Genomic DNA, 25524 nt, shown 5'->3' with positions numbered 1-25524 from the left:
TGTCCTCATCGATAAACAGGACAATGAGTACTTCGCGTAGTACGAAAACGGCAGGCTAATAAGCGATTAAACATGTTATTGTCGCAATAGCGCCTTTGAGAATATAAAGCCTTGCAATGTATTACAATTTCCTGAAGAATTTGTTTTTCTAGCATAAAACAATATTATTACGTTTTTTACGTTAATAAATCACTGGAGAATATTTTATAATGCGTTCCAGATATTGGGAGAGAATATTAGATATTTACAGTTTAAACACGAGCGCTCCAAGAAGTTACAACTTGGGGAGTTCAAACTAAATTTATCGATTATCCGACGGCTAATGAACTAATTTAAAACGAATTTACGTGATGTGCTTATCTCAGCTCACCAGATGTAACATGTTTCCCTACTAGAGCGGTGGTAATAATTCATGTTTCATACTAAGCACAACTCCATTTTAGATGAAAAAAGCGATGACTTCATTTAATATTTAATATTATGCACGATAGAAAATGTATTTACTATGTATGTTAAATGTATTATACAGGGTGGCCCATCGAAAATGTTCCGCAAGGCATAACGGCCAGGGTACTTTTTTTTTCAAAAAAATCCAAAAACACGTCAATTTTGTTTGTGAGGGGGACAACTTTTGCCCCAAAAATAATTGCAAAATCTTCAACCCTCTAAGCGGGGGTGTCATCCATTCCCAGCAGAAGACAGGAGTTACAAAAACAACAAAGTGTAGACCTAGGGATTTTAATAAGTTGTCTGTAGCCAAGAGCCTCTATTTAGACATTTTATTGGATTTGGAAATTCAATAGTGAAATAAAATTATTATCTGCCCCACACCTATCTCATTAAACCGGTCTTGTGGGTTTACCTTCAGTATTTCGTCCATATTAAAATCACTACAAAGGCAAACTTCCTTTATATCAAAATCCTTATGATCTTCCAGTTCAATCTCATTATCTTGTCTTCACTAGCAACCTTTTGACGTGGATTTTTCTTTCATTAATGTTCGTAAGATGCAGTTTCCCTACTTTATTATAATGTGGTTTTACCAGCGCTATAAGCGTATACCGTTGGAAGTAAGCTGTTATTACACATCGCGTCTTTTAGAATATTGCAAGCTTTTAGCAAAAAGTAACTGCATACTGTGTCGGAATTAGGAATGTATAAAATATATTGCTGATCGATGTAGTAATATATCGATAATATTTGTATTTGCTTTATATACAACACTGCTATAATGATAAATTATTATTATTATTACTTTCTCTCTATTACACCGTTGGAAAGGTTAGGTTAGGTTAGGAGATAATAGATAATAGATAAGATATGTTTTTATATGTTATATGTTTTAGCTTTGTTGGAGAGTTCAGTTCTAAATGAGTTAAAATTATATTCCTTTTTTTTTGTTTTCACTCTTGGCATGTAAGAGTGAAAACAAAAAATATATAGTATACAGGTCAAAGAAACGAAACAAAAAAAAAATTATATTCCTTCTATTCATTCTTTCTTTGCCTTAAGGCACTTCCAGCTCTTTGCAAAGTTGATGTTTCCGATGTTTCTTTCCGATGTTTCTTCCCGATGTTTCTGATGATGGCTTCTGTTGCTTCCTCTAGTCCCTCAAAAAAAGCTTGCCCTAAAGTTTTAAGGCAAGTATAAAGTATTCCAGTGCCGGAAGTGGCACAGCAGGTGCTCTCTTGTTCCTTCTTCCTCTCCGCATTCTCTGTAGTTAGATTAGATTAGATTCTTAGAGGTGGCTTTCGGCCTGATCCACTGCGACCTTCTCAGATCTATTGTGGTCCTCTTCTGATCCTTAGATTACATTCTCCAGTCCTATCCTTTTCACAGAGTTTAGCAACTTGGAGACTGAACCCTCCATGTAGCTCCTTGGCAATGGCCTATCATTGCCTATTACCGGGAACCGCACATTTGCCAGGCTGTCACACCGACATAAAATGTGTTCTGACGTTTCTTCTTCAGATTGGCAGAACCTAGACATAGCTTCGTCTGTCAATCCCATCAGCTTTAGATGCCTATTGAGCTTACAATGCCCTGTTAGTAGACCTACTACAGCTTTGACTGTCTTTCTGTCCTTGCTTATCAAGTCTACCGTGAATTTTGGCGAATGTTCTACAATAAACCTTTTCGCCTGTCTCTGCCCTGGCGAGTTTCTCCACTATTCTAGAGATTTGTTGGCCACCCATCGTTCCGTGGCCATTCTCGTGACCGCCTTTGCAACGCCGCAGAAGGGTTCTGGGCCTATGAATGGCATTGATGAGCCTTGCTTGGCCCTTTCATCTGCCTTTTCGTTACCCTTGTGACCCTCGTGTCCTGGCACCCAGGCCAACGTAACAGTGCTACGTTCGCCCAAAATATTCAGAGCACGCACACAGTCCCACACTAGTCTAGAATTGACCACCGCGGAGCTGAGTGCCTTTAGCGCCGCTTGGCTGTCTGTGAAGATGGCCACAGAACGATTTGTTCTTTGTTGCCTTATTATTTCTTCTACACAATAGTGGATTGCCGTTATTTCTGCCTGGAAAATTGTGACATCCTTGGATAGGCTTACGTGGAAGGATCTCGCTTGTTTCGACCCTATCCCCCTTACTTTCTCTCTATTATACCGTTGGAAAGGTTAGGTTAGGTTAGGAGATAATAATGTTTTATATGTTTTTATATGTTACATGTTTCAGCTTTGTTGGAGAGTTCAGTTCTAAATGAGTTAAAATTATATTCCTTCGATTCATTCTTTCTTTGCCTTAAGGCACTTCCAGCTCTTTGCAAAGTTCCCGATGTTTCTGATGATGGCTTCTGTTGCTTCCTCTAGTCCCTCAAAAAAACCTTGCCCTAAAGTTTTAAGGCAAGTATAAAGTATTCCAGTGCCAGAAGTGGCACAGCAGGTGCTCTCTTGTTCCTTCTTCCTCTCCGCATTCTCTGTAGTAGTCGCCATTGGAAATTTTCCATCTTACGAGGTTTACTCCCGTGGCGTGGGGCCGTTTCCAGTCACCTACAATTATGCGTACTAGGTTCTTTTTGTGCTCTAGTAGTTGTTTTGTCTTTTTGATATCTACCACTGGCCATAGTCTTCGAGCTGTAACGCAGTCCTCACGGTGTTGCCACGTCTCTTGCTGCTTGGCCCTGAGGATAGTTCCCATATCTTCCTACACTGTATTGATCGTTACAAGTGGTGGGTCGTCTGCCACCTTTGTCGAGATGCGAATCCTTGTCTTTTCTTCAAAATCATGTTTGGTGAGTATATTTAGTCCGCTTTCTGGTCTAGCAAATGTGAACTCGTGTTCGCCATGATTTTTCCACAAAATCCACCTCAACCAGTAAAATTTTTAAAGTGGTCTACTAAAATAGTTTGGAAACCTCTTATCTGGTAGTATACATCAATTTTCTATAGTTTCTTCGGTTGACTAAACGGTCTCTTTTCAGTTGATTGACAACGAATATTTCCAGCTGTAAATTTAATGGTAAATAAAGGTAGACAGGTGCATTTTTAGGTTCTAAGAAAGATATTAAAAGTTCGTATTCTTTATCTGTTAACCAATCTTTCTGATTTTTCAATATCTCATTGATATATTGATACTTTTGAAGGCATATCGAAGTAATCGTTTTTTATATTTAAACTCATTATCTCTAGCTTGAAAATATTATATTCCAACCGAGGACTTCAGTTGTGGGCGGAATGATTTATTGCACAGTAATAATGTTAAATTAATGAGTTTTGAATAGTGTCGACATACTTAGAAATTAATGAAATGCAAAAAATACAGGAAAGCTCTATCTTTAACAATAGCAAACGGAATGCATTATACTGTCGTTCATATCGATTTTACGAGATCTCTTCGATTGTGACGTCAAAGATTCAGCTGCAGGATTTAAAAATTCATTCATATAGTAAGTTATTATACCTACTAAGTATTTATATTTATTTAAAGTATGAAGAGTACGCTTTGCTATTTTTCGTAATTAGTTTAAGAATAACTTTAGAAAATCTATATTAGAGTGTATCAAACTTTTACGAAGAACAAAAATTAAAAGATGAACTTTACCAAAGAACTTTACTTATTACCTTTTCTTCAGTGTCATGTCAGTATGTCAAAATTATTTTGGTATACTGACATTTTGGTGTAGTGATAGAAAGAAATATACAGAGTGCCTCAATATTCCGTGTATATTAGGGTGTCCGTTATTTACAAAGTTGATCATTTTTCTCACGACGCCCTCTAAATTTTTAATTTATTGTCTAAAAAAATAACAGACCATTGTCAACCCTTAATTTTCACAATAAACCTTGCCCCAAAGACGATTCATTTTCCATTTAAATTACATGGGAATTTGCCACTTTTTGCAAATATTTTTTCCCTCCCGTTCTTGTTCACTCGCAGCCATAACGATCACTTACTCTTGTACAGAATTGAACGTTCTACAAAAAAGTTCTCTTACAATTTTTCGATAAACCTACTCCTTCAAAAGTTATTCACGGTTAAAATTAACCACTCGGTAAATTCCTAAATTCTTCAACTTTTTTGACAAAATTATGATTATTTTCGAAAAATGTAATCCATTATTTGAAAAAAAGCAATTTTCATGAATGATAAACAATTTTGAATCATGGAAAACAACTGAATGCATGACAGGTAGTTAATTCTAATACTTATTATTTTTGAGCTTGTATTCTTTGCAGTGCTTAATTAACTAATTTTAATTATGTTCAGTAAATTTCATTTCATATTTTTAACATTTTTTTTTCTATTGAGTTGACGATTTGAATTTATTTTTACAAACAAAATTCTTGCCCTTTTTACAAACAAAATACTTACAATACAAGAAATCTCCAACACCGGAGAACCGAAATATCTATACCGAAATAAGGAACCGGACTAATAATAGAGTACGAGAAATTAAAGAAGAATATTGGCAGCGATTTAGTAGCGAAATGGAGGCGGATATGTACGGAGCACAAAAACGTATTTGGAAGATGTTGAGGGGTTTAAAACGAGAAACAAATGAAACAATACAACTAAGAACAATTGTACAAGATACGTGGGAAAAATATTTCAGAGACTTATACGCAGAAACAGATGGACCAATGGAAGCACAAGAGACAAGCCAAAGAGATAATACAGAAGATCATGCGCAAATCACTTTCAAGCAAGTAGAAGAGACAATAAGGAAACTTAAAAATAGAAAATCTCCTAATCAAGATAAAATACCAAACGAGCTAATAAAAAACGCAGGCACGGCTATCAAAGAGGAATACACAAAACTGTTTAACATTATATTACAACATAAGGAAATACCAGAAGAATGGAAACAAAATATAACAATACCCATTTTTAAAAAGGGAGATAAAACAGACCCAGCAAACTATAGAGGAATAACATTACTGAGCACCTTGCTAAAACTTCTGACTAAGATTATTGCAGACAAAATCTCCTCAATAGTGCCAATAAGCGAGGAACAACAAGGATTCCGAAGAAACCGATCAACTACCGATGCACTATACATACTCAGGCAACTAGTTGAAAAATCCTTAGAATATAACTCTCCAGCCTATCTATATTTTATAGATTTAACAAAGGCCTTTGATAGAGTCCAACTAAAAGGCATCATCACCATCTTGGAAAGCAGTAATGTTTCGAAAGAACTCACAGAACATATCAAGGACTTAAACACAAACACAACAACCCAAATAAGAACAAACTTTACCTTAACGCAGCATCTTCGAACTACAACTGGTATTCGCCAAGGCGACAGCCTCAGCCCTCTGTTATTCAACACAATCATGGATCAAGTAATAAAAACCGTCAAGAATACTGGATTAGGATATCGAATGGGAATGCATAAAGTAAACATATTATGCTATGCCGATAACGCAGTACTTATTGCAGAGTCAGAGGACGACCTCCAAAGAATGCTACAAGCTTTTAACAGACAGGCAGAAAAACTTAACATGCAAATTTCCACAAATAAGACCAAATGCATGACCATTACAAAGGAGCCTCTACGGTGCAAATTGGTAATAAAAAACAAAACTATTGATCAGATAATGTCATTCGAATACCTCGGATGCAAAATTACAAGCTCAGGATTCCTGGAAGAAGAAGTAAGGAAACAAGCCAATAAAACTGCCGCAATATCAGGACATCTTAAATATCCCATATGGAAAAACAAACATTTGAATACAGAATGTAAGTCAAGAATATACAAAACCTGCATACGACCAGTGATGACATATGGTGCGGAAACCAGAGCTGAAACATCAGTAACAAAGAGAATCCTACGAACTACTGAAATGAAGACCGTAGGAATGATAACTGGATACCCATTGAGGGACAGACAGAGAAATGTAGACATAAGAGAAAAGTGCCAAACAAACGACGTTGTCAGATGGATAAGGCAGAGCAGAAGAGAATGGAACAAGCATGTCAATAGAATGGGCCCCGACAGAATGGCCATAATAATTCGCAACAACGTACCCCATGGCAGAAGACCTACTGGACGACCGAAACTTTTAAAAAATAAACTCACTTCTCATATATTTTAGGAACCGTATTTGATTAATATATGGGGTGCCTATGTTTTGATAAGGGCTATAACATTTGACTTTCACAAAAATCAAGAAAAAATACGGGAAAGTTACCCTATCCCTTCGTAAATTTTAGTAGAAATATTTTTGAAGTCCACCGACATGTATGTTCGATACTATGAAAAGTTCTAATAATTTCTGGAGGACAATATGTGTACATGAAGGAAAATATCTAATTTTGCCAAATAGAATTTATTTTTTGTAAGTGAACTTCTGTGAAATAAAAATATGAATTGGAAATTTTAAAATTATTAAAAGAACGGGTTATAAAATACCAAGAAAATTCGTAACTAACCGAATTTTATAAGGCACTGCTCATCTAATATGATAAATTTGAATGGTAGGTTGTAAAAAAGGTCTCCAGGACACATACCTGTAGTCGTTATGTGTAAGAAACTACATACAGCACACTTGTTTGTGGTATATTTGAATTGCGTACTTCTTGGAAGAATAATTTTTATTAGATAAGATCTTGAACGGTAAAATAAAGATGAGTCAACGATCGTGTACCTACTTATCCTTTTATTGTTGTGAGTTCCTTTAGAGTGATGACATTTTTATTAAAATAATTTAATTAGCTCTCGATTTTTTTAAATTATTTTCTTCTTTAAGAGTAAAAAGTTTGATAAAGATATTTGATTTTCATATAAAAATTCAACCTTTATTTAATATTAAAATTTAATTAACAAATAATAACATTTAATTATTTCTTATTTTATTTTTATTAATACAATTTCTTTAATTTATTTAGAGTTTATTTCCAAAATCCTGTTACTAAAGTCCCTTTAGGTAGAATGTAATAAGATTTGGGACTGGTCTGGTTTAGAACGCTAACATTTTCATGGTAATTATGCGAGATATAAAAGAAAATTTCTTTGAGTGAAATAATTAGAAACGGTAAAAAAGTTACGTAAAGAATTTTGTGATGGTTTATATCGTTTAAAGGGGTTCAGGAAATTAAAACAAGAATATCATCAAAAGAGCAAATTAAATTAATATTGTAAACGGTATTTACACGTAGTTAAGCCATTGTTCATAACAATTATATACCGTTTGTTGCCTCGCCCGACCTGGACATAGGAAATCCCGTCTAAATTTTAAAAATGATGAATAAGTTTTGCCCATTTTATTTTACAGGAAAATGTATTTGAAACTTTTTAAAGAACTCCTCAAAATGAAGCAAATTTTTCACTTTGAATTGAAGATTATAAAATACTAAATTAAGCAAAAATTTAAAATAATCCGGTCCTGATAAAAAAATTGCGTTTGAGTGACTTTGGCGCCCTCTAACTTTGTCCCCGTAGGTTTTAGAGGTTTGTTACTTAAGATGAAAGTGTGGAGAATTTAATTATCTTCATTTTTTGTTTCATAAAACTTTCTGTGGGACCTACGGTTCAGCCCGAGGTTCAGCCAGAAAATAGAATCCAATTTTTTTTTGAGTTTCTCAAAAACGGGGCGGTGGGGGGATACGAATTTTCGAATTTAAGGTTTTCCAGTGGACCACTTGCGACTGGTAAAGTATGAGAGCGGGGGTAATTTGATGAGAGTTAAAGTGCCAGATTGACTGTACTATTTTTTTAAGAAATGAATCCCCCACAAAGGTATAGACATTATTCTTAATATCTTAGGACGACTAATAGGATGCTTTGTTTTTTGTATTAGAAAAAAAGTATTCTATTAGTCAATATATTAACGTATATGTACAGACCGGACCACCGTAGTAGTAACATAGGCAGAACCGGACGAATTAGCGTATACCCGTCCGCCGGATAAAAAGCAGGCGAAAAAATTCGATAAAATAAAAATAGGTAGATATGTGATAAGAATGTTTCAGAATTCGTATTTATTCGTGTTTTAATAGCCTAAACGAATACATAGATTCCCGCGACAGTTCTCGTGTAAAATTTATTTTTTAGGTAAAATAATGAATGTTTACGAAGTTCGTGAGCAAATTCAAATTGTAAAATGGTATTTCCAAAATAGGTCTTATCGGAATATACAAACAATTTTTCGACAAACTTTTGTAAACATGCCAATTCCATCTTTACCTACTGTATCAAGAGTTATTAATAATTTTGAAACACATGAGTGCGTGTTCCCACAAAAACATAAAAAGCCTGATGTGTTGACTAATGAAGAACAGGAGTTAAAGCAAGTGTTCATTTGTGCTACCGCGGATTAAAATCTCACGTTTTCAAGTAATCAAATTGCTGAGGTGGTTGTCCTGCCCACAATGCCCCTATTGTTCAAGAATATTTGAGCAATACTTTTCCCAACCGTTTAATTAGTGGATATGGAACTATTTTGTAGCCCGCTAGATCACCAGATCTTTCTCCCAATGTCTTATTTTTGTGGGGTTATGTAAAATCCAAAGTGTATGGTCATAATAGGGCTAATAACCTGGATGAGCTTCAAGTAAAAATACGAGAGGATTTCCAAACTATTAGCCCTAATATGTTAACCAATATCAGACAGGGATTTTACGACCGCCTAGGCTTCTGTCTAGCACAAGAAGATGCTTTTGAACACTTGTTGTAACTTTTTCTTATTTAGAGTAATATTTTAGTTTTTTTTTGGGGTTTAGAGAATTTATTTATTTTTAGTTTTGGCTTGTAAACATACTCAAATAATAAATATTTCAGTATTTTCATTTCAAATGTTACCTTAAGTGAAGGTAAACACTTAAAATGAAAATAATAAATACTCGGCACTCCTCGCGTCGTATTCCTAGTCTGTCACGACCGACCCGTCCAAGCACAACTGCAACTGCGTACTGCCTGACCAGCCGACTAGCCGGCAATCTCGAGTACGAACGCAAAACGGGTAAACGTAAATTCGTCCAGCAACTTGCTATGTTACTAGTAGCCTGGTCTTCTCTGTATATAGAGAAAATAGTCATATATGTGTTATTGATATGTTCATATTGCAGGGTTCGGACATATCCAGTTTCTGAAGAAAGAGCTGAAAAGTAAGAATTCGCTTTTTGAAATGCTTCTGAAAACAAAACAAAACTCGCTATTTAATCTAATGTCGTGTGAGCTTAAAAATAATTCTATTGCTTCCTCTTAATTGTGATTTGAGGCAGATTTTGCAAAGAACATTATCATCGTTTTACTATGCTTTGAGATATTCCAAAATTCACTAATGTTTATTATATCGTTTGAAGTTTTATTTCCGTATTTGGCTCGTGCCATATCAAATTGGTCAGTATATCCGCTGGTTGTATAGCTATGGGTTCTACAGGTCTAGAAGACGATAACAGCTAGACTAAAAGGATAGCAGCAAACCAAACTGATAATGCGCGTTTGCATAACATATTTTGCAGCCTCATCTGACATTCTCACTGAAGCAGTTTGACTGATTAATTGTTAATGAAAGCTGGAAAACAGCACTTGTGTTCGCTCCATTTTGCTAGTGGAATACGTTCGGTTGGTTTAAGACATTCCCTCATTGATCTCATAAAGAGAAAATGGTCCAAATAAGTACACCCAGATGTTGATAATATTTTTTATATCTTTATATCTTCGTCCCTAACATACAGGGTGAGTTTCCTACGATGTTCTCTATGGAGATCTCGGAAACTACTAGAGATATAGAGTAGGTTAAAGAGGGAAAGAATTGCAGTTTTGTGGGGTCATAAATACGCGCCTTTCAGATTTTTAAAAATGTTCATGGCTTACTAGATATTTCGAAAAAAATAAATTTTGGCTATTTTAAAAATTGTTCCTAATTGCATTATAATCTATTTTAGACAAAAAGTTGTAGATAATCACATCCCTAATGAGTTTGTGTTCTCCGATTTTTTCTAAAACCTGTCATTTTTTCTAAAACCTGTCAACCTGACACAAACATATGTTTTTTTTAATGGAAACCCTAGTTGGCCATGACTTCATAAAAAGCGTATTTTTTAAGATATTCAGCGATATATATATGTCTTTATAGACAAATTACTGAGTTACAGTCAATTCCCATCTTTTTGGATAATTTCACTTAGTTGGTATGGTACTCTTATTCTATTATGTTTTCTAGCTTAAAAACAGAGAGAATAATTTATTAAACGGTTCTTTCCAATTTAGATTAAACAAATTAAAACTTAAGAAGCTGACATCACTACATATTTACATATACTTTAAGTTATTTTAAGAAATGTTCCATTGTTTTGCAATTGGTCCATCTCTTCCTATTCCTGAGTTCAACTTAGTAATTTTTCAAAAAATACATATTATGGCTAATATTAAGCCATAAACTTTTTCAAAAATCCGAATGGCGCATACGTTTGTCCTCACAAAACTGAAATTCTTGTCCCATTTGACCGATTCTCTAGCTCCAGTAGATTCCAAGATACCCATAGACAACATCGTAGAAAACTCACCCTGTATATAACATATTCAGCTCAATTTTAAAGAAATCTTTTTGAATATTTACATCCAATCTTTACTTTCAATGTCTCTTTTTACACATAATTCAAGTTTCACTAAAGGGTCTTCGTATTTTTATGTTTGTAAACAAATGTAAACCTTCTGATTTTCTGGTATATTTTGAAATAAACTTCCAAACCTCTTTATTACGGCGAATCAACATGTAGAGTTTATTTTGAATAGTGTCCAGTATTGATTTATTGATACATCTGTAAAGTATTCATGTAATTGGAAATGTCAGTAAGAATTTCAAACAGGCAAACCTAGAAACCCAATATATTATGCATTTATAAATAATCATACTGATGAAAATAACTAATACAATACAATTAGATTTTATATCGATAAATTTCAAACAAGATAGAAGAAGATATTATAAGCTTCTCTGTTACCAAACCGGATATCGAAGCTAATTGAATAGGAAGTGCCTAGAACAGATGTGACGTAGTACTGAAGCACATTGTTTCATGTCTACAATGCTTAATTACTTTGCGGGGTCTATTGAACTTGGAACAGGAGGATTAGGTTTTTCTATAAAACAATTTAATACTTAAAAAATATATTAGGTTTATATATATATATTTTAATAGAGGTAATTTCGAAAAATTGATAAAACAATACCCATTAATGATTTGATTATTTAGTAAAATTATTAAAATAAATAAATAATTGTTTGGCTGTTGTTTATATTTTTGATTGTTGTATCATTTCCTGTTTACATTTTTAAATTTTACATCTAACCCTGTTTCTCACCAATATCTCACATACAGGATGAGTCGTAAGTAAGTACAAATATTTTAAGGGCTGGTAGATCTAGATAAAAGAAACATAGGTATTTTCTCTTTACCGTTTTTCAATACTTACCGAAATATACTGCCCCTGAAAATATTTGCACTTATTTAAGACTCACCCTGTATATGGGATTTTGAGTGATCTACTCTTACCCCGTAACTTTAAATGCATTTTTACCTTGATTTGACTTATAATTTAAATATCGATCAGTTTTTAACTGTTAATTTTTGATAAAAATCAAAATTAAGGGCAAATGCGAATTGAAGCCAATATACCAAAAATGACAAACGGTTATGAATCTGAAATTGCAATATAAATTCTATGGTTCATTTGTGAAAATTGATATATATTCCAAAAAAATATATTTCAGCTACCATACAATAATTAATTAAATACATTTCCAAATATATTGCTTTTTAAGCTTTGTTACTAGGGATATTCTGTTAATAATTATATTAGGATTTAACTGAAATTCTGGTTAAAATGTACACATTTTCTCTTTATTTAGTTTAATTTACTTTTCTCTAGAATACAGATCAATTGGTGAGATTTTTGTTGTTTCAGATTTTCTGTTGTTAACAAAATATAAGATATTATTGACATTAAAATAGCTGTAAAAAATTCTGCCTGTTTTCTTACTACTGAAAGTAGACGTTTTTTGTTTATACCGGCTGTTTTTTAAAATCGGCTCACTCTTATCACCTTTTTTCAGATAATAAAACGAAATTTGGTGTGTTAATATATGACATAAATCGGGATTGATTAATGTATTCAATTACTTTCAGTCACTAGCTGTTGAAGTCATTTGGGGTAAAAATGACTACAAAGTTTGACTTTTCAATGGTACTTCCGGTATTTTTTTACTTTGTACGGCATTCTGAATTGAATGTCGTTATGATGCCGAATAATTCCGCTATTCATTAATTGTCGCAATAATTGAATAATTATGTATTATTGAATTAAATTATTTAATAATTATTATTCTTTTTCAATATGACAAGCCGGTTTTGGTGATTATTGTGAACTATATGCTACCATGAACTGCCCATCACGTTCGACGTTTGGCAAATGCTTGGCAGGGGGGTTAGAGATCGTGAAGCAGTACCAGCTTCATTAAATGAACTTCGCTTGGTCCTTAAAGAAGAATCGGAAAACATAACGCAACATAATAAACAGGGTGGCCCATCGAAAACGTTCCGGCCAGAGTATTTTTTTTTTTCAAAAAATCCCAAAACACATCAATTTTGTTTGTGAGGGGGACAACTTTTGCCCCAAAGATTATTGCAAAATCTTCAACCCTCTAAGCGGGGGTGTCATCCCCCGAATTTTTTCAAATGGGAAGGGGGGTCAAGTGGTACCGCAGTGAAAAGAGCTTTCTATTCTCTATACTTTCCTGCTTCGTTTTTGAAGATCGGTCCAGTCGTTGCGAAAATATGAAGGATTGAAATTTGAAAAGTTTTTTAAACATTTATCAGAGTAAATGATAAGGATAAATTCCTTCGACCAATTTGCTGTTTTTTCTTATTATTTCTAGATGTTTGCAATCGGGTTGCGCAGGTATTCAATGAACGCCATCCTGACAAACACCTTTATGGCAAAATTGTTCGCCAGTTAGTAGCAAAATTCCGCGAAACTGGTTCCGTTATGAATAAAAAGAGGCAGAGGGAAAATCCTGTAGTAAATGAAGCTATGGAGGTATTCGTATTGGGCCAAGTTGCCATGGACCGTATTCTGAGTACAAGAAAATTAGCCAATGAGACCGGCGGGAATCGTACATGTTTCCAAAGGATATTAAAACAACACAAGTTCCACCCGTACAAAATTCAGTTGGTACAAGAACTCAACGAAGACGATTTTGATCGTTGCTTTCAATTTTGTGAAACTATGAGTGAACGAGTTGCGAATGATAATAATTTCCTATTTAATGTGTGTTTTTTCGGATGAGTGTACTTTCTTTTTGAACGGTGTAGTTAATCGGCACAACTGTCGGTATTGGGCTGAGGAAAACCCCAGGGGTTTTCACGAGGTACACACACAAAACCCTCAGAAATTGAACGTGTGGGCTGGTATTTTTGGAAATTCTATTGGGGTCAGTTTAACGATATTGGGAAGAACTTCAACGTACAAGTCACAGAACAGCTATCTAGCAACTACCGCACCTGATCGTTCAACGTTGTGGCAAGTGAAAAAATGCGTAAACATCTAGAAATAATAAGAAAAAATAGCAAATTAGTCGAATTTATCCGTAATTATCATTTACTCTGATAAATGTTTAAATAAACTTTTCAAATTTCAATCCTTCATATTTTCTCACTGACTCGACCGATTTTCAAAAACGAAGCGGAGAAATATAGAGAATAGAAAGCTCTTTTCATTGCGGCGCCACTTGACCCCCCCCCCCTTTTCATTTGAAAAAAGTTGGGGGATGACACCCCCGCTTAGAGGGTTGAATATTTTGCAATCATTTTTGTGCCAAAAGTTGTCTCCCTCACAAACAAAATTGACGTGTTTTTGGATTTTTTGAAAAAATAAATATCCTGACCGTTATGCCCTGCGGAACGTTTTCGATGGGCCACCCTGTATATGCAGCTTCAATGACAGTATGAACGGACGTATACAGGCAGTTATAGCAGCCTAGGGCGGCAATACTAAGTGTTAGGGTATTTTTTACAATTTTTTGTCTGTTTGTATACTTGAGTATTACTGATGTTTTCTTTAATATCAGTAGTCCTGTTATCGTTATTAATGTTTATTAAAACCCGGAGTGTATCGTTAGTCTTTAACGTTTTATTTAAACTTAGTATAGAGTATCCAATGCAGTGTAATATGACGTTACGACAATAGTCACCACACCAAAAATATCTCGTCATATTAAAAAATTACATCAAAAAGTAATGATAATTAAAAAAAATTGGCAATTGATCGTTATCAGTTCATTTCGCTCTTAAAAATTAACCAAAGCATGTATTGACATGAATCAAAAAACAATATGCTCAGGAGTCATGGTCCTGACCGTATAATTATACTTTAGGGAAATTTATAAATAAAATTATTGCACATGATGTTTTAAAGTTAAGGTAAAAAAACAACCGCTCGATAAAGCCTGTATAATATGCCAAATACTAAAGTGTATAAAAAGCTAAGTTTACGAATTAAAGTTGATATAATTATATACAGCTTGCTCAAAAATTTATGAAAATAGTGCTAAAAATAACAAAAATATAACACTTTAAACTGGACAAAAAATTTCTCCGTTTCGTTTTTTTTGCATCTGAGTATAGATTTTGTTAAAAAAATATATTGAGTGGAACCTAATTTCATGACATAAAAGACACTTTACAAAAAATATATATTTTATTTTGAACTTTTTCTATTTTAATTGATATAAATCATAGAAATCTGCAGAAATTAAATATATTGTCTGACAAAAAATAAATCACGTTCAGCTGGTACTACGAAGCATAAAAACAATTATATTTTTATTTGTAAATTTTAATATTACGTATTCATTCGCGATGTTCCGTTATTTCGAGAGATTGGATAATTATTCTAGAAACTCGTTGAAACTGCATTGTGCTGCAGACAAATAGCAGATGGGAGACACCATTAACTTTTCGAAAATTAAAAGCAAAACCAGTGCGTTTCACAGACGCCAAAATATTTTCCAGTCTGTATAATTTATTACGTTTGTTCAGTTGCCCAACATATTTCACTCTATTGAAGTAGTCCTGTTTTAATTTTCAATGGGCAAATCTTAATTATACTTGAAATTGTTAATAGCACGTTTTATACAGAGTGAGTCTTAAATAAGTGCAAATATTTTCAGGGGTAGTATATTTCGACCCCAGAAACACCATTATGTACTTTACCCTTTATCAAGTACCTAAGTCCATAATAATCGAGTTATTTTACTTTGAAATTTTCACTTATAATATCACAAGAGCTTAAATTATTTTCGGAAATTTTTTTGAGGGCACGAATATTTTGAAAATTATCCCGAGTCGAAGACGAGGGATAATTTTCCTAAAATATTCGTGCCCGAAAGAAAATTTCCAGGAATAATTTAAGCTTGCGTGGTATTCGGTAAGAAAATTTCACACCTAAATTTGAAAAAAAAATTAATCCAACATGACATTTTAAAATAATTTCAATTTGTTAAGTTGGCCAAGGTATTGATGTTTTGACATATTATGTGTTTTGTCATTTTGTTTGCGATTCTGTCATTAAGCTATTACTAGTTTTAAAACGTCTGTACGTAGAGTAAGAAGTGTATAGCGAAATGTCGCGATTTGGAAAAGTAAACCAACAAGTCATTAAAGAAGAAATTGAAAATATAAAACCAGATAACACCCGAAAATCAAAATCAAGTTTATATCCATCATATTTCGTTAAATAGAAAAATACCAGCTTTAGTTAAATAAAGGCGGCAGAACTATATTTTTTAGAACATGGCAATTTCGAAGAAATTCATATGTAGGTATATCTAACATATTTCCTTAAATAAGAAATATTACCAACCTTAGTTACATCAAATGCTAAAACTCAAATGGGTAATATTTCAATATATTGACATTGTAGTTCATTCACATTATGATTGTAGATCTTATGTTTACCTTTTCAACTGTCAAAAAATTTCCATTAAAGTTTCGTGGCACTTCGAAAAAATTTCCGGAAATTTTTTCAGTTGCCATGGTAACTAGTCAACATTAAAGCATGTTATTGGTTGAAAAGTAGAGGTGTGAAATTTTCTAAAAAAATGATTTTTGCCTAAATTGTGAGGACTACTGGATCTTTCCTGGATGTTCTTTCTTGTAAATTTAATCTACTACCTCTGTTGTCACAATTATCAAGGAATTATGTTGTGAACTAAAAACTAAGAAAATTTCCCCAAAAAAAATTAAAAAAATTTATTTCCCGAAAAAAAAAACTCATAGTCGTGTTTCTGGAGTTGAAATATACTAACCCTTAAAATATTTGCACTTTTTTAATACTTACCCTGGATATGTATACGTATTGGATCGGTTCTTAATTGCTAAGGATATACAGGGTGGTCCGACCTGTATTCCGGAAACTTGGGCAGCATATTCTGCACATATATTATGTCTTAAAATGGGCTTAGTTTCACAGAGACGGTGTAGAAGTTTCATTTTTATTTCGATTTTTTCCAAATAATTTCTGAAGTAACGTCAATATTTGGACGAAAATTGGTGTCTGGGAGTTTTTTGACATGAGGAATTTGATTTTGATGTCAATGTGGCTACTACTTGTAGAGGGCGCCACCTATATATTTTTAACTGGTTTGAAGAGTAATAACTTTTCGTCCGTACCTGTATAAAACTACTAAGTGAAAAAATATAAATTTCCGTGCTTTTTTACGTAAAAAATGTCTCTTGGTAAAAATCGCTACCAGCAATCGTTCTCAAGATATTTAGATGGAAATAGTCAATACATGTCATTATTGACAAAAAAATAAACACGTTGAGTAAATAGTTTAATAATTTGACTGAAATAATAAATTTGGAAAAACTTTTTAAGTTAATCATAAGTTTTTCTGCGAAAAAAATGATGATAAAACAGTTTCTGTTCAACTTTTGACACAAAAACATTTTAAATTTACGATTTCAGTCTAGTAACTACACACACCGGAAAAATCTAGGGATATAATTTTATTAAAGTTAAAAATAAATGTTTTGAATAAACAACCACATATTTGTAGGCCGATTCTTTCTACTTCGATTGAAACGAAGTAGTCACACTAGTTATTTCTAAATTTGGGATATTTGCAGAAGTGTTTGTGCATTTCTTGTCAAATGTATAAAAAGCACCTAGCATCAATTGTTCGAATTTAACCTGTACTGGCTATGTTTTTATGATAACTGGCCAGAATTCATTTAAATAACTCTGTTTAGTATTAAACGATATTATGGAGCGTAGACATCTTAACAGAGACGAAATGCTAAGGGCCATGGGTATGCTTGAAGCTGGAATGCGCCAAATTGACGTAGCTAGAGCATTAAATACAACGCAAAGTGTAATATCGCGATTAAGTGCACGCTACCGTGAAAGTAGTGATGTTGCTGAAAGGCACATAAGGCGACATCGCATTACTACCCCTCAGCAAGATCATTTTTTACAATTAAATGCTCGACGCCGACCGACTCTTACAGCACCAGAGCTTAGTTTAATTCTCCAGGAAACACATAATGTAACCGTTAGTCCTGATACTGTTCGCAATAGATTAAGAGAGGTCAACTTAACAAGCAGACGCCCCTCGAGTGCTCAACCCTTAACGAAAGGAAATCGAGAGGTACGATATTTGTGGGCTCAAGATCATGTTCAGTGGTCGAATGAACAATGGGCCAATATTCTCTTCACGGATGAGTGACGCTTTGGAATTCATCCGGATTCGAGAAGGCTTAGGGTATGGAGAGAACCAGGAAATCTTATCATGTTCACTAAGTGCACCCTTATCGAGGTGGAACAGTTATGGTCTGGGGAGGAATTCAGTTAGGCCGAAAAACCGATCTCGTTTTTCTTGAAAGGTTCCTAACAGGAATCACATATCGTGATTTAATTCTTGAGCCTGTCGTGTTAGCATATGCCAATGATTTTGGGAGAAACTTCATTCTCATGCATGACAATGCACGGCCTCATACAGCCAGAGTGGTAAGTGAGTTTATCAATGCTCATCAATTAACAATCACGGCACAATCTCCTGACCTCAACCCCATCGAGCACGTATGGGACGCGGTCCAAAGAAGAATTTTAAGAATGGGTATGCCTCGTGAACCTCGTAGGGATCTGGTTCGGGCCGTGAATGCAGCGTGGCAGGCTGTACCTCAGGAAGAGATCGACAACCTGATCAAGAGCATGGAGAAACGATGTAGGGCTGTAATGAACAGTTTTTTATCTTTTTTTTTTAATTCGCAGTTTAGAATAAAAAAAATGTGTGTATTTTTTGAGTTCAATAAAAATCAAGGTAAATTTGAAAAATTCGGTAAATTTCGCATTTTTATTTCCAATACGTCCTGTAAACCATTTGTTTATTTTAATTTTATTATATCACAAATGCAAATAATAAAATTACTGACGATGGCTAAAATTGTAATATCCCTAGACTTTTCCTGTGTGTGTTTAGTTAACATGTTTAATTTTTATGTCAATGATGACGCGTATTGATATTTTCGATTCCAAATATCTCGAGAACCATTGCTCGTAGGGATTTTTAATAAGAGACCTTTTTTACGTAAAAAAACGTCCTAAATGTATATTTTTTACTCAGTAGTTTTATACAGGTACGGACGATATTCTTCAAACCAGTTACACTGTAAAAAATCAGCCTGAGTGAACACATATTTCTCAGGGAGTGAATTTTTTGAGTGAAATAATTGAGTACATTTTTATCTAAAATAGAGTAAATTCATCATTTTACTCAAATATGATCTCTATTTAATCAATAGCTATTGAATAAGCTCATGTTCGAGTTATAACCCCTATCTTTGAGTAATGGAATAGAAAAATTCACTTAAAAACTCATGTTATGTTTTACACAATAAAAATTTGAGTGAAATCACCCAGTTTAGAGTATTTTCGCTCATTACTAATCATACGTCATACGCGCTTCTTCGATACCGAATAAGCTATTTCCCTGTTCCTCAGTTTTTAATTATCTGTTCGAGTCGTAGGTTGTCTTGTTCCTTCGAAGGTGCCCAGGTTACAAGTCCATAGTGTATGTGTGTGTGATGTAAAGTGTGACAGTGGCCGCGTGGCGTGGTGAAGCGAATACGAACTCATAACTCCTAAATATGTTTTATGTTAAGAACATTTTTTTTCACATCGCAGAAATCCGCCTAACATATATTCAAATTCGACTGCGTCTACTGATTGCCGCAATGCTCGGATGTTTCCTGGACTAATTAGCGTAGCGAAAATCTAGGTACTTTCCCTCAATCTGGAACTGGGAACTGGAACATTTGGCAGAATAACATTTTTTTTTAATTTTCAGGAGGAAAAGTATCTGGATTTTCCGGAGGATTTTCGTTATTAAAAGTTAGTTTAGAAATTAGAAATATTCGAGAATGTTGGTAGCCGAGCTGACGAATGCTCTTAATAAAGCGGATTTTTGCGATGTGATGCAACTTTTCTAGACATCTAGCTTAAAAAGTTCCTGTATTTTTTCCAAAAAGAGTTGAAAACTTTTTAAAATGTTTTTGATATTATAATAATAGTGTTATATTTGGTTTTATTTGTTTTTTTGTCAAATAAAAATGACAAATAAAAATATTTTTGAAGGTTCTACAGTTTTTTATTTGGTTTGTTAAAAAAAACGAAATATTCTAAATGATTTTTTTAAAAGCTATGTAAGCTAACTTGTTATTTTATTACAAGTGACCAGATGCCTCCCAAAAGTGAATTTTAGGAAATGGACATGTTCGAGACCATGTCCTAAACTGAAACTTACCTTTGAAAGGCACCTGCCCACCTGTTATAAAATAACAAGTTAGCTTACATATAGCTTTTAAAAAAATAATTTAGAATATATTTCTCAATACTGAGTGAAATTAATACTCAGATATGAGTACTAATCGAGTTAAGTGTAACACAAATTTGAGTAAAAGTCACTCAATAAAAGGTGTCTTGAACTCAACACTTAGTGAGTTCACTCATTTTAAAGTGAATAAATTATCAAAATCGATCAAAATCCTACTCAAGGTAAACAATAATGAGTAAAAAGGAGTCTTTCGTCTAATCTCGATTGAGTGAAAACACTCAGTGCTTTTCACTCTGAGAATTGAAGATTCACTCGGTTCTGTAGAGTGGAAATTTCACTCAATCGGGTGTGGACAGAAATTGAGAAAGTATTGAGTGAAATCTGAGTGAAATTTCACTCATTTTTTTTTACAGTGTACGACGTTATTCTTCAAACCAGTTAAAAATATGTAGGTGGCGCCCTCTACAAGTAGGAGTCATATTATTGATATCAAAATCAAATTTCTCATGTCAAAAAGCTCCCAGACACCAATTTTTATCCAAATATTGACGTTACTTCAGAAATAATTTGGAAAAAATCTAAATAAAAATGAAACTTCTACACCCTATATCTCCGAAATTTAGCATTTTAGGACAGACATTTCTATACGAACTTTTTTTACTTATATTTATCTGCCGAATATATTGCCGAAGTTTCCGGAATACAGTTCGGACCATCCTGAATAGATTGTAGGAGGTAAATGTCCAGTCCTCGGAGGATGAACAATTGGAGGATGGGATGGGAAATACCCTCACAACAGGAAGATCCCTATGATCGCTATACTATAACCCAAGAAACCGGGACACAAAAGATCTACTAATTCTACATTTTACATCTTGAAATATTACATGCTCAAAAAAGGTCCAAAACTGGCCAAGGGAGATGTTTTTTTTCTTCCAGAAATCATGAATCATGAAACCAAGAAATGACCTAAATGCATTGAATGGATATGCATAATCCATCATTAACATTATTGTTACAGGTAATTATTGTGAATTTCTAACGCTAAACACACATGCGCAACAGTTTTGCAACAATATTAGTTGCGTGTAATCGACAATGATAAATCTATTAGCTTACATTATAATAGCCGCCGGCTAATAACAAAAAGAAAAGTAAAATCACATATGCAAAAAGAGCGACGGAAAGAAAAAGTATAGAAAGTATCGAGACGGCGATACGCTACAACGAATAGATTGCGAACGATCTCGTATTTTTAAGTTCAAGTTTATCTAACATTTGTGTTCCGTGCAACGTGCTCTGCAATCGAAATTATTTTAGAGAGATCTCAGTTATTAATACACAGTGTCACAGATAAAGTTTGCATCATATGGGATTTTATTATATTTCTTTGTGTGTCAAATTTGACTTTGGCGTTAGTTTTGCGTTAAAATAGATTAAAAATGACATAATAAAATTTACTCTGTTGCTATTCGGTAACAGTCAAATTCTAGCCATTTTATTCGTCGAATTTTGAAGAAATAATCTGAAGTACAGGGTGTCCCATTTTAGTTGAAATCATACGGTATCTCTGTTATTCGTGAAGATAGAGGGGTGCGGTTTACACAAACCTGTCCTACTTTTTTGTCAAACGGAAGATGTTGTAAACAAAATTTTCATAACTCTCTTCGTTTCTGAGCTACAGGGTCTTTTTGAAAATTTTGCAATTTGGGACACCCCCTGTATCTCTGTCATTGTTAAAGGTATCGAGAAGGTGAAAACTGTTTATTGTAGAACGTTTTACGTAGAACCTGTCTGTTATTCTACGAAAAGAATATTTTTAAACATATATGAACTAAAGTTATGTTTTCTTAAACAGAACACCCTGTATATTTATAAATTATATGATCTGGCTTGCTATAAGCTTCTCAAAAATATATATCTCTCTATATTTATTTTCAGTATTTCCTGCAATATTTAAAGAATTTATTAAAAAATCATATTTATTAGTATAGGCCATGATTGATAATAAAAGCCACTAATGAATTATTAAAAGTATATTGTTATCTCTCTCTTGTTTTATTTTGGGAGCCACTAATACATTTTTTATATATTAGGAAAACTTAATTATCTACCGCTATTTGTAAATCTTGAAAGCTATCGTACCGGAACTTATAGATATTCCTTTAGCTAATTTACGTGAAATATACTTTCAGCAAGATGGGGTCTCCCTCTCAACTTTGAAAATATTAGAGTTTTGTTAAGTTATTATTTCCCAAATGAAATGAATTGGAACCAATGGATGATGGCCTCCCTGATTCCCGGATTTTTCCGTTCTCGATTTTTGATTTTGGGGATTTTTGAAATATAAACAACGTGGCAACTACAACAATGTCGAACAGCTGGATATTTGCAAATCCCGAGGCAAATCCATCCCATGATAATAAATTCGGTTATAAAAAAAAGGAAAATATATTTATAAATTCAGTGGTAACAGTTTAAAAGTAAAATATATCAATCCCAAATAAAATTTTAATATATGTATGACTATTTTAGTAAATACCATTTTGAATTTTTTGTTATTTATCACGGCTTACTAATAAGAAAATGATATATCTTAAATATTGCAGTAAATAGTGAAAATAAATAAAGAGTGATATATATTTTTGAGAAGCTCATAGCAAGACGGTTCATATAATTTATGTCATCCGATTCAGAGTGTCATTTTCTATCGAATAAAGTAAAAAAATATCGAGAGTGCCATTTAAAAATCAAAAGATGTAGTCATTTCTGGTGAAACAGGAAGTGACCGAAAACAATTGAATACGTCAATCAATCCTAATTTATGTCATCAAATATCACACACCAAATCTCGTTTTTTATCTGAAAAAATAAAAAAGTTATAGGGGTGCGGGCCACTTTTGAGACGCGTACGGTAACAATGTACTAACGTTATTGCAAATACCTATGCGTCTTTCTATAAATTATTATTCGTGTTCCGATCAACGTGATGCAGTTAGTTTTAAAAATGAAACCGCAATGCTTTTAGCTCCGCTTACTTTCACGTATTTACAGTAAAGACAGACATACAGTAGTAATTAGTAATTAGCTTTGTTTCCTGTATAAGCGATACGACTTTTTCAAATGCATGCTTGGCCTTAATTCCTTTTAATTGAAGGTTGCTTACTTGCTTTGATCTGAATTATCGTTTGATCCGTTTATTTATATTGAACTGAACTAGTCTGAAATAATCAGTCCTAGCGGATTTATGTTCAGAATTGGAGTAAACAAAAAGACAATGGATTTAGTAAATAATAACAATAACAACCTTGACTCATACTTGCATAACCCAAGAAAAAATAAATATTTTTATTTTAACTAGGCGTTATACCTACGATATTTTTTCCCGAGAGCATTATTATAGGTGGGAGTTCATAAAGTTGAAAGCACACATTCAAAATAACTGATACATAAACCGATAAATGTACCGTTACCGTTGGAAAACCTGGTAACATGCCAAATTTTTGTTATGCATTTTTTTCAATGATTTTTATTAAAAAACCTGTATATTTGACACTCACAATTTACCGTAAAATTAAACGTTACTACTATTTTGTCTGATGATGAGAATTTTATCGTTGGCGTCGTATTACAACTAGCTAATAAATAGAAAATATATAAAAAGAACGTTTTAGTTAATTTTGAGGTTTTTGTGGAGATGTTTTTAAAAACATTTATTAAACAAGCGGGAGTACAATACGCGTTGATGGATTCTGAAGGAACCCTGTGCCTGCGTCGTGCAGCGGCTTAAATATGAACATAAGTGCTGATGAATATAAAGTATAAGATTTCTACAGGGTGTGTTAATTATAAAGAATATAATATATTGTTTCTATGGTAATATCAATTCGATTTCATTCTTTGATAGATGGTTATTATCATTGCCTGGAAACTTATATGGTGAAATTTTGATAAAATAATTTAGTACACACTAAAAACACGGTATGTCGCTAGTGGTAGGAAAAATAATTTTTAGAGGTTACTAGTTTATTTGGTTGCCTGTGATATGCATATACAGGGTGTTTCCTAATTAATCTAAAAAATATAAAATCGTTAGAAAACGAATTAAGGCGGGCTCTTAATAAGTATATTTATTTTTTTCTCAACAACCGTTTGATGAACAAGAAAAACTCAAAACATCAATTTTGTTGAAAAAGGATGGCCAGTCAAGAAAAAATATATTTTCTTTAAAAAGCAGTGGTGTACCATTTATGTTAAGCAAAAAAATCGATTTTTTTAACTTTTAACACCCTGTAGATCAGAAAGGAAGTACTTTAGACCCAATGGTTATATAAAAATTGTTTTAAGAACACATGAGGAATCACACCATAATTTTTTTAGACTAATTGGAAAACACCCTGTATATTGTCAACTTGACAATGACTGCTGATAAATCAAAAAATTCCTTTTCAGTGAAAAAAGCCTGATTTTCGAGAGAAAAATTTTGATTTTTATTGAATTTGGGCCTGCGTTTGCAAATACTGGTTTGTTTTATAATTTTCTATCTAAATTTTAGATACATAGTCAGAAATAGTTTTATTATTTATTAACTGTAAAAATGTTGTTTTCTTGTTGTGTTGCATCTTGCAAAGAAACTAACAAAACTGCAAAAATGTACGTGTTTCCAAAAGACGATAAGGTATGTATCTTAGATAAAATTAAAATATATGGTATGTATTCGTTGTTTGATTTTTTTTCGTTCGCTTTAAAATCTATAAATCTCGGTCTATTCATTAGACAGCCAGTCGACTTGCGATCATTTACATGAAACTCTGTAAAATAAATAAAAAAATAAATTTTAAAATATATATATTCTTATGTTTTATTAAAGTTACTCTGATATACTAATATATCAGTGTAACTTTAAAAATAAATCCTTTGAATTCAAATATAAACATAAAAAACATTTACAGCAGAAAAGGCGAAGGCGCTGGGTTAAACGTAGTCTCCACTAAAAACACGGAGGGGCGCTTTGACCCAAAATTTTACTATTAAGTTTCATATCTATCTTTTTTATTACACTTTATACTTTTTAGTTTACGATCATTCACAATGTCTAAAAATTACAATTAAAATTAATACACACAACCAAACTTATATGGAATCACTCTTTATTTCTGACTAAATTTCTTGCAAGGATAAAAATTGGCATACAACTTTAAGATAACGCATTTTGTTTTAAATACACATGATAA

The 25524-nt window shown here is 33.1% G+C and overlaps 1 protein-coding gene across 4 annotated transcripts in view; it reads left to right on the top strand.

Moving 5' to 3' along the window:
* Window positions 1-25524, top strand: part of LOC115878464 (FERM and PDZ domain-containing protein 4) — a 208742-nt gene that overhangs the window by 52251 nt on the left and 130967 nt on the right. For 3 of the 4 annotated variants that reach the window (XM_030894980.1, XM_030894981.1, XM_030894983.1), the window contains exon 3: window positions 9519-9557. The exons of the other annotated variant lie outside the window; for it this stretch is intronic. In XM_030894980.1, coding sequence (XP_030750840.1) covers window positions 9519-9557 — 39 coding nt within the window. The remainder of the gene's footprint in view (window positions 1-9518; window positions 9558-25524) is intronic. 4 annotated transcript variants of the gene reach the window in all.

The sequence above is a fragment of the Sitophilus oryzae genome, unplaced genomic scaffold (assembly GCF_002938485.1).
Source record: "Sitophilus oryzae breed Bouriz unplaced genomic scaffold, Soryzae_2.0 scaffold_1512_pilon_pilon, whole genome shotgun sequence".
In the NCBI taxonomy this organism is placed as follows: Eukaryota; Metazoa; Arthropoda; class Insecta; order Coleoptera; family Curculionidae; genus Sitophilus; species Sitophilus oryzae.
Note: the sequence above shows the minus strand (reverse complement) of the source record. Positions and strands in the feature narration are given on the sequence as shown.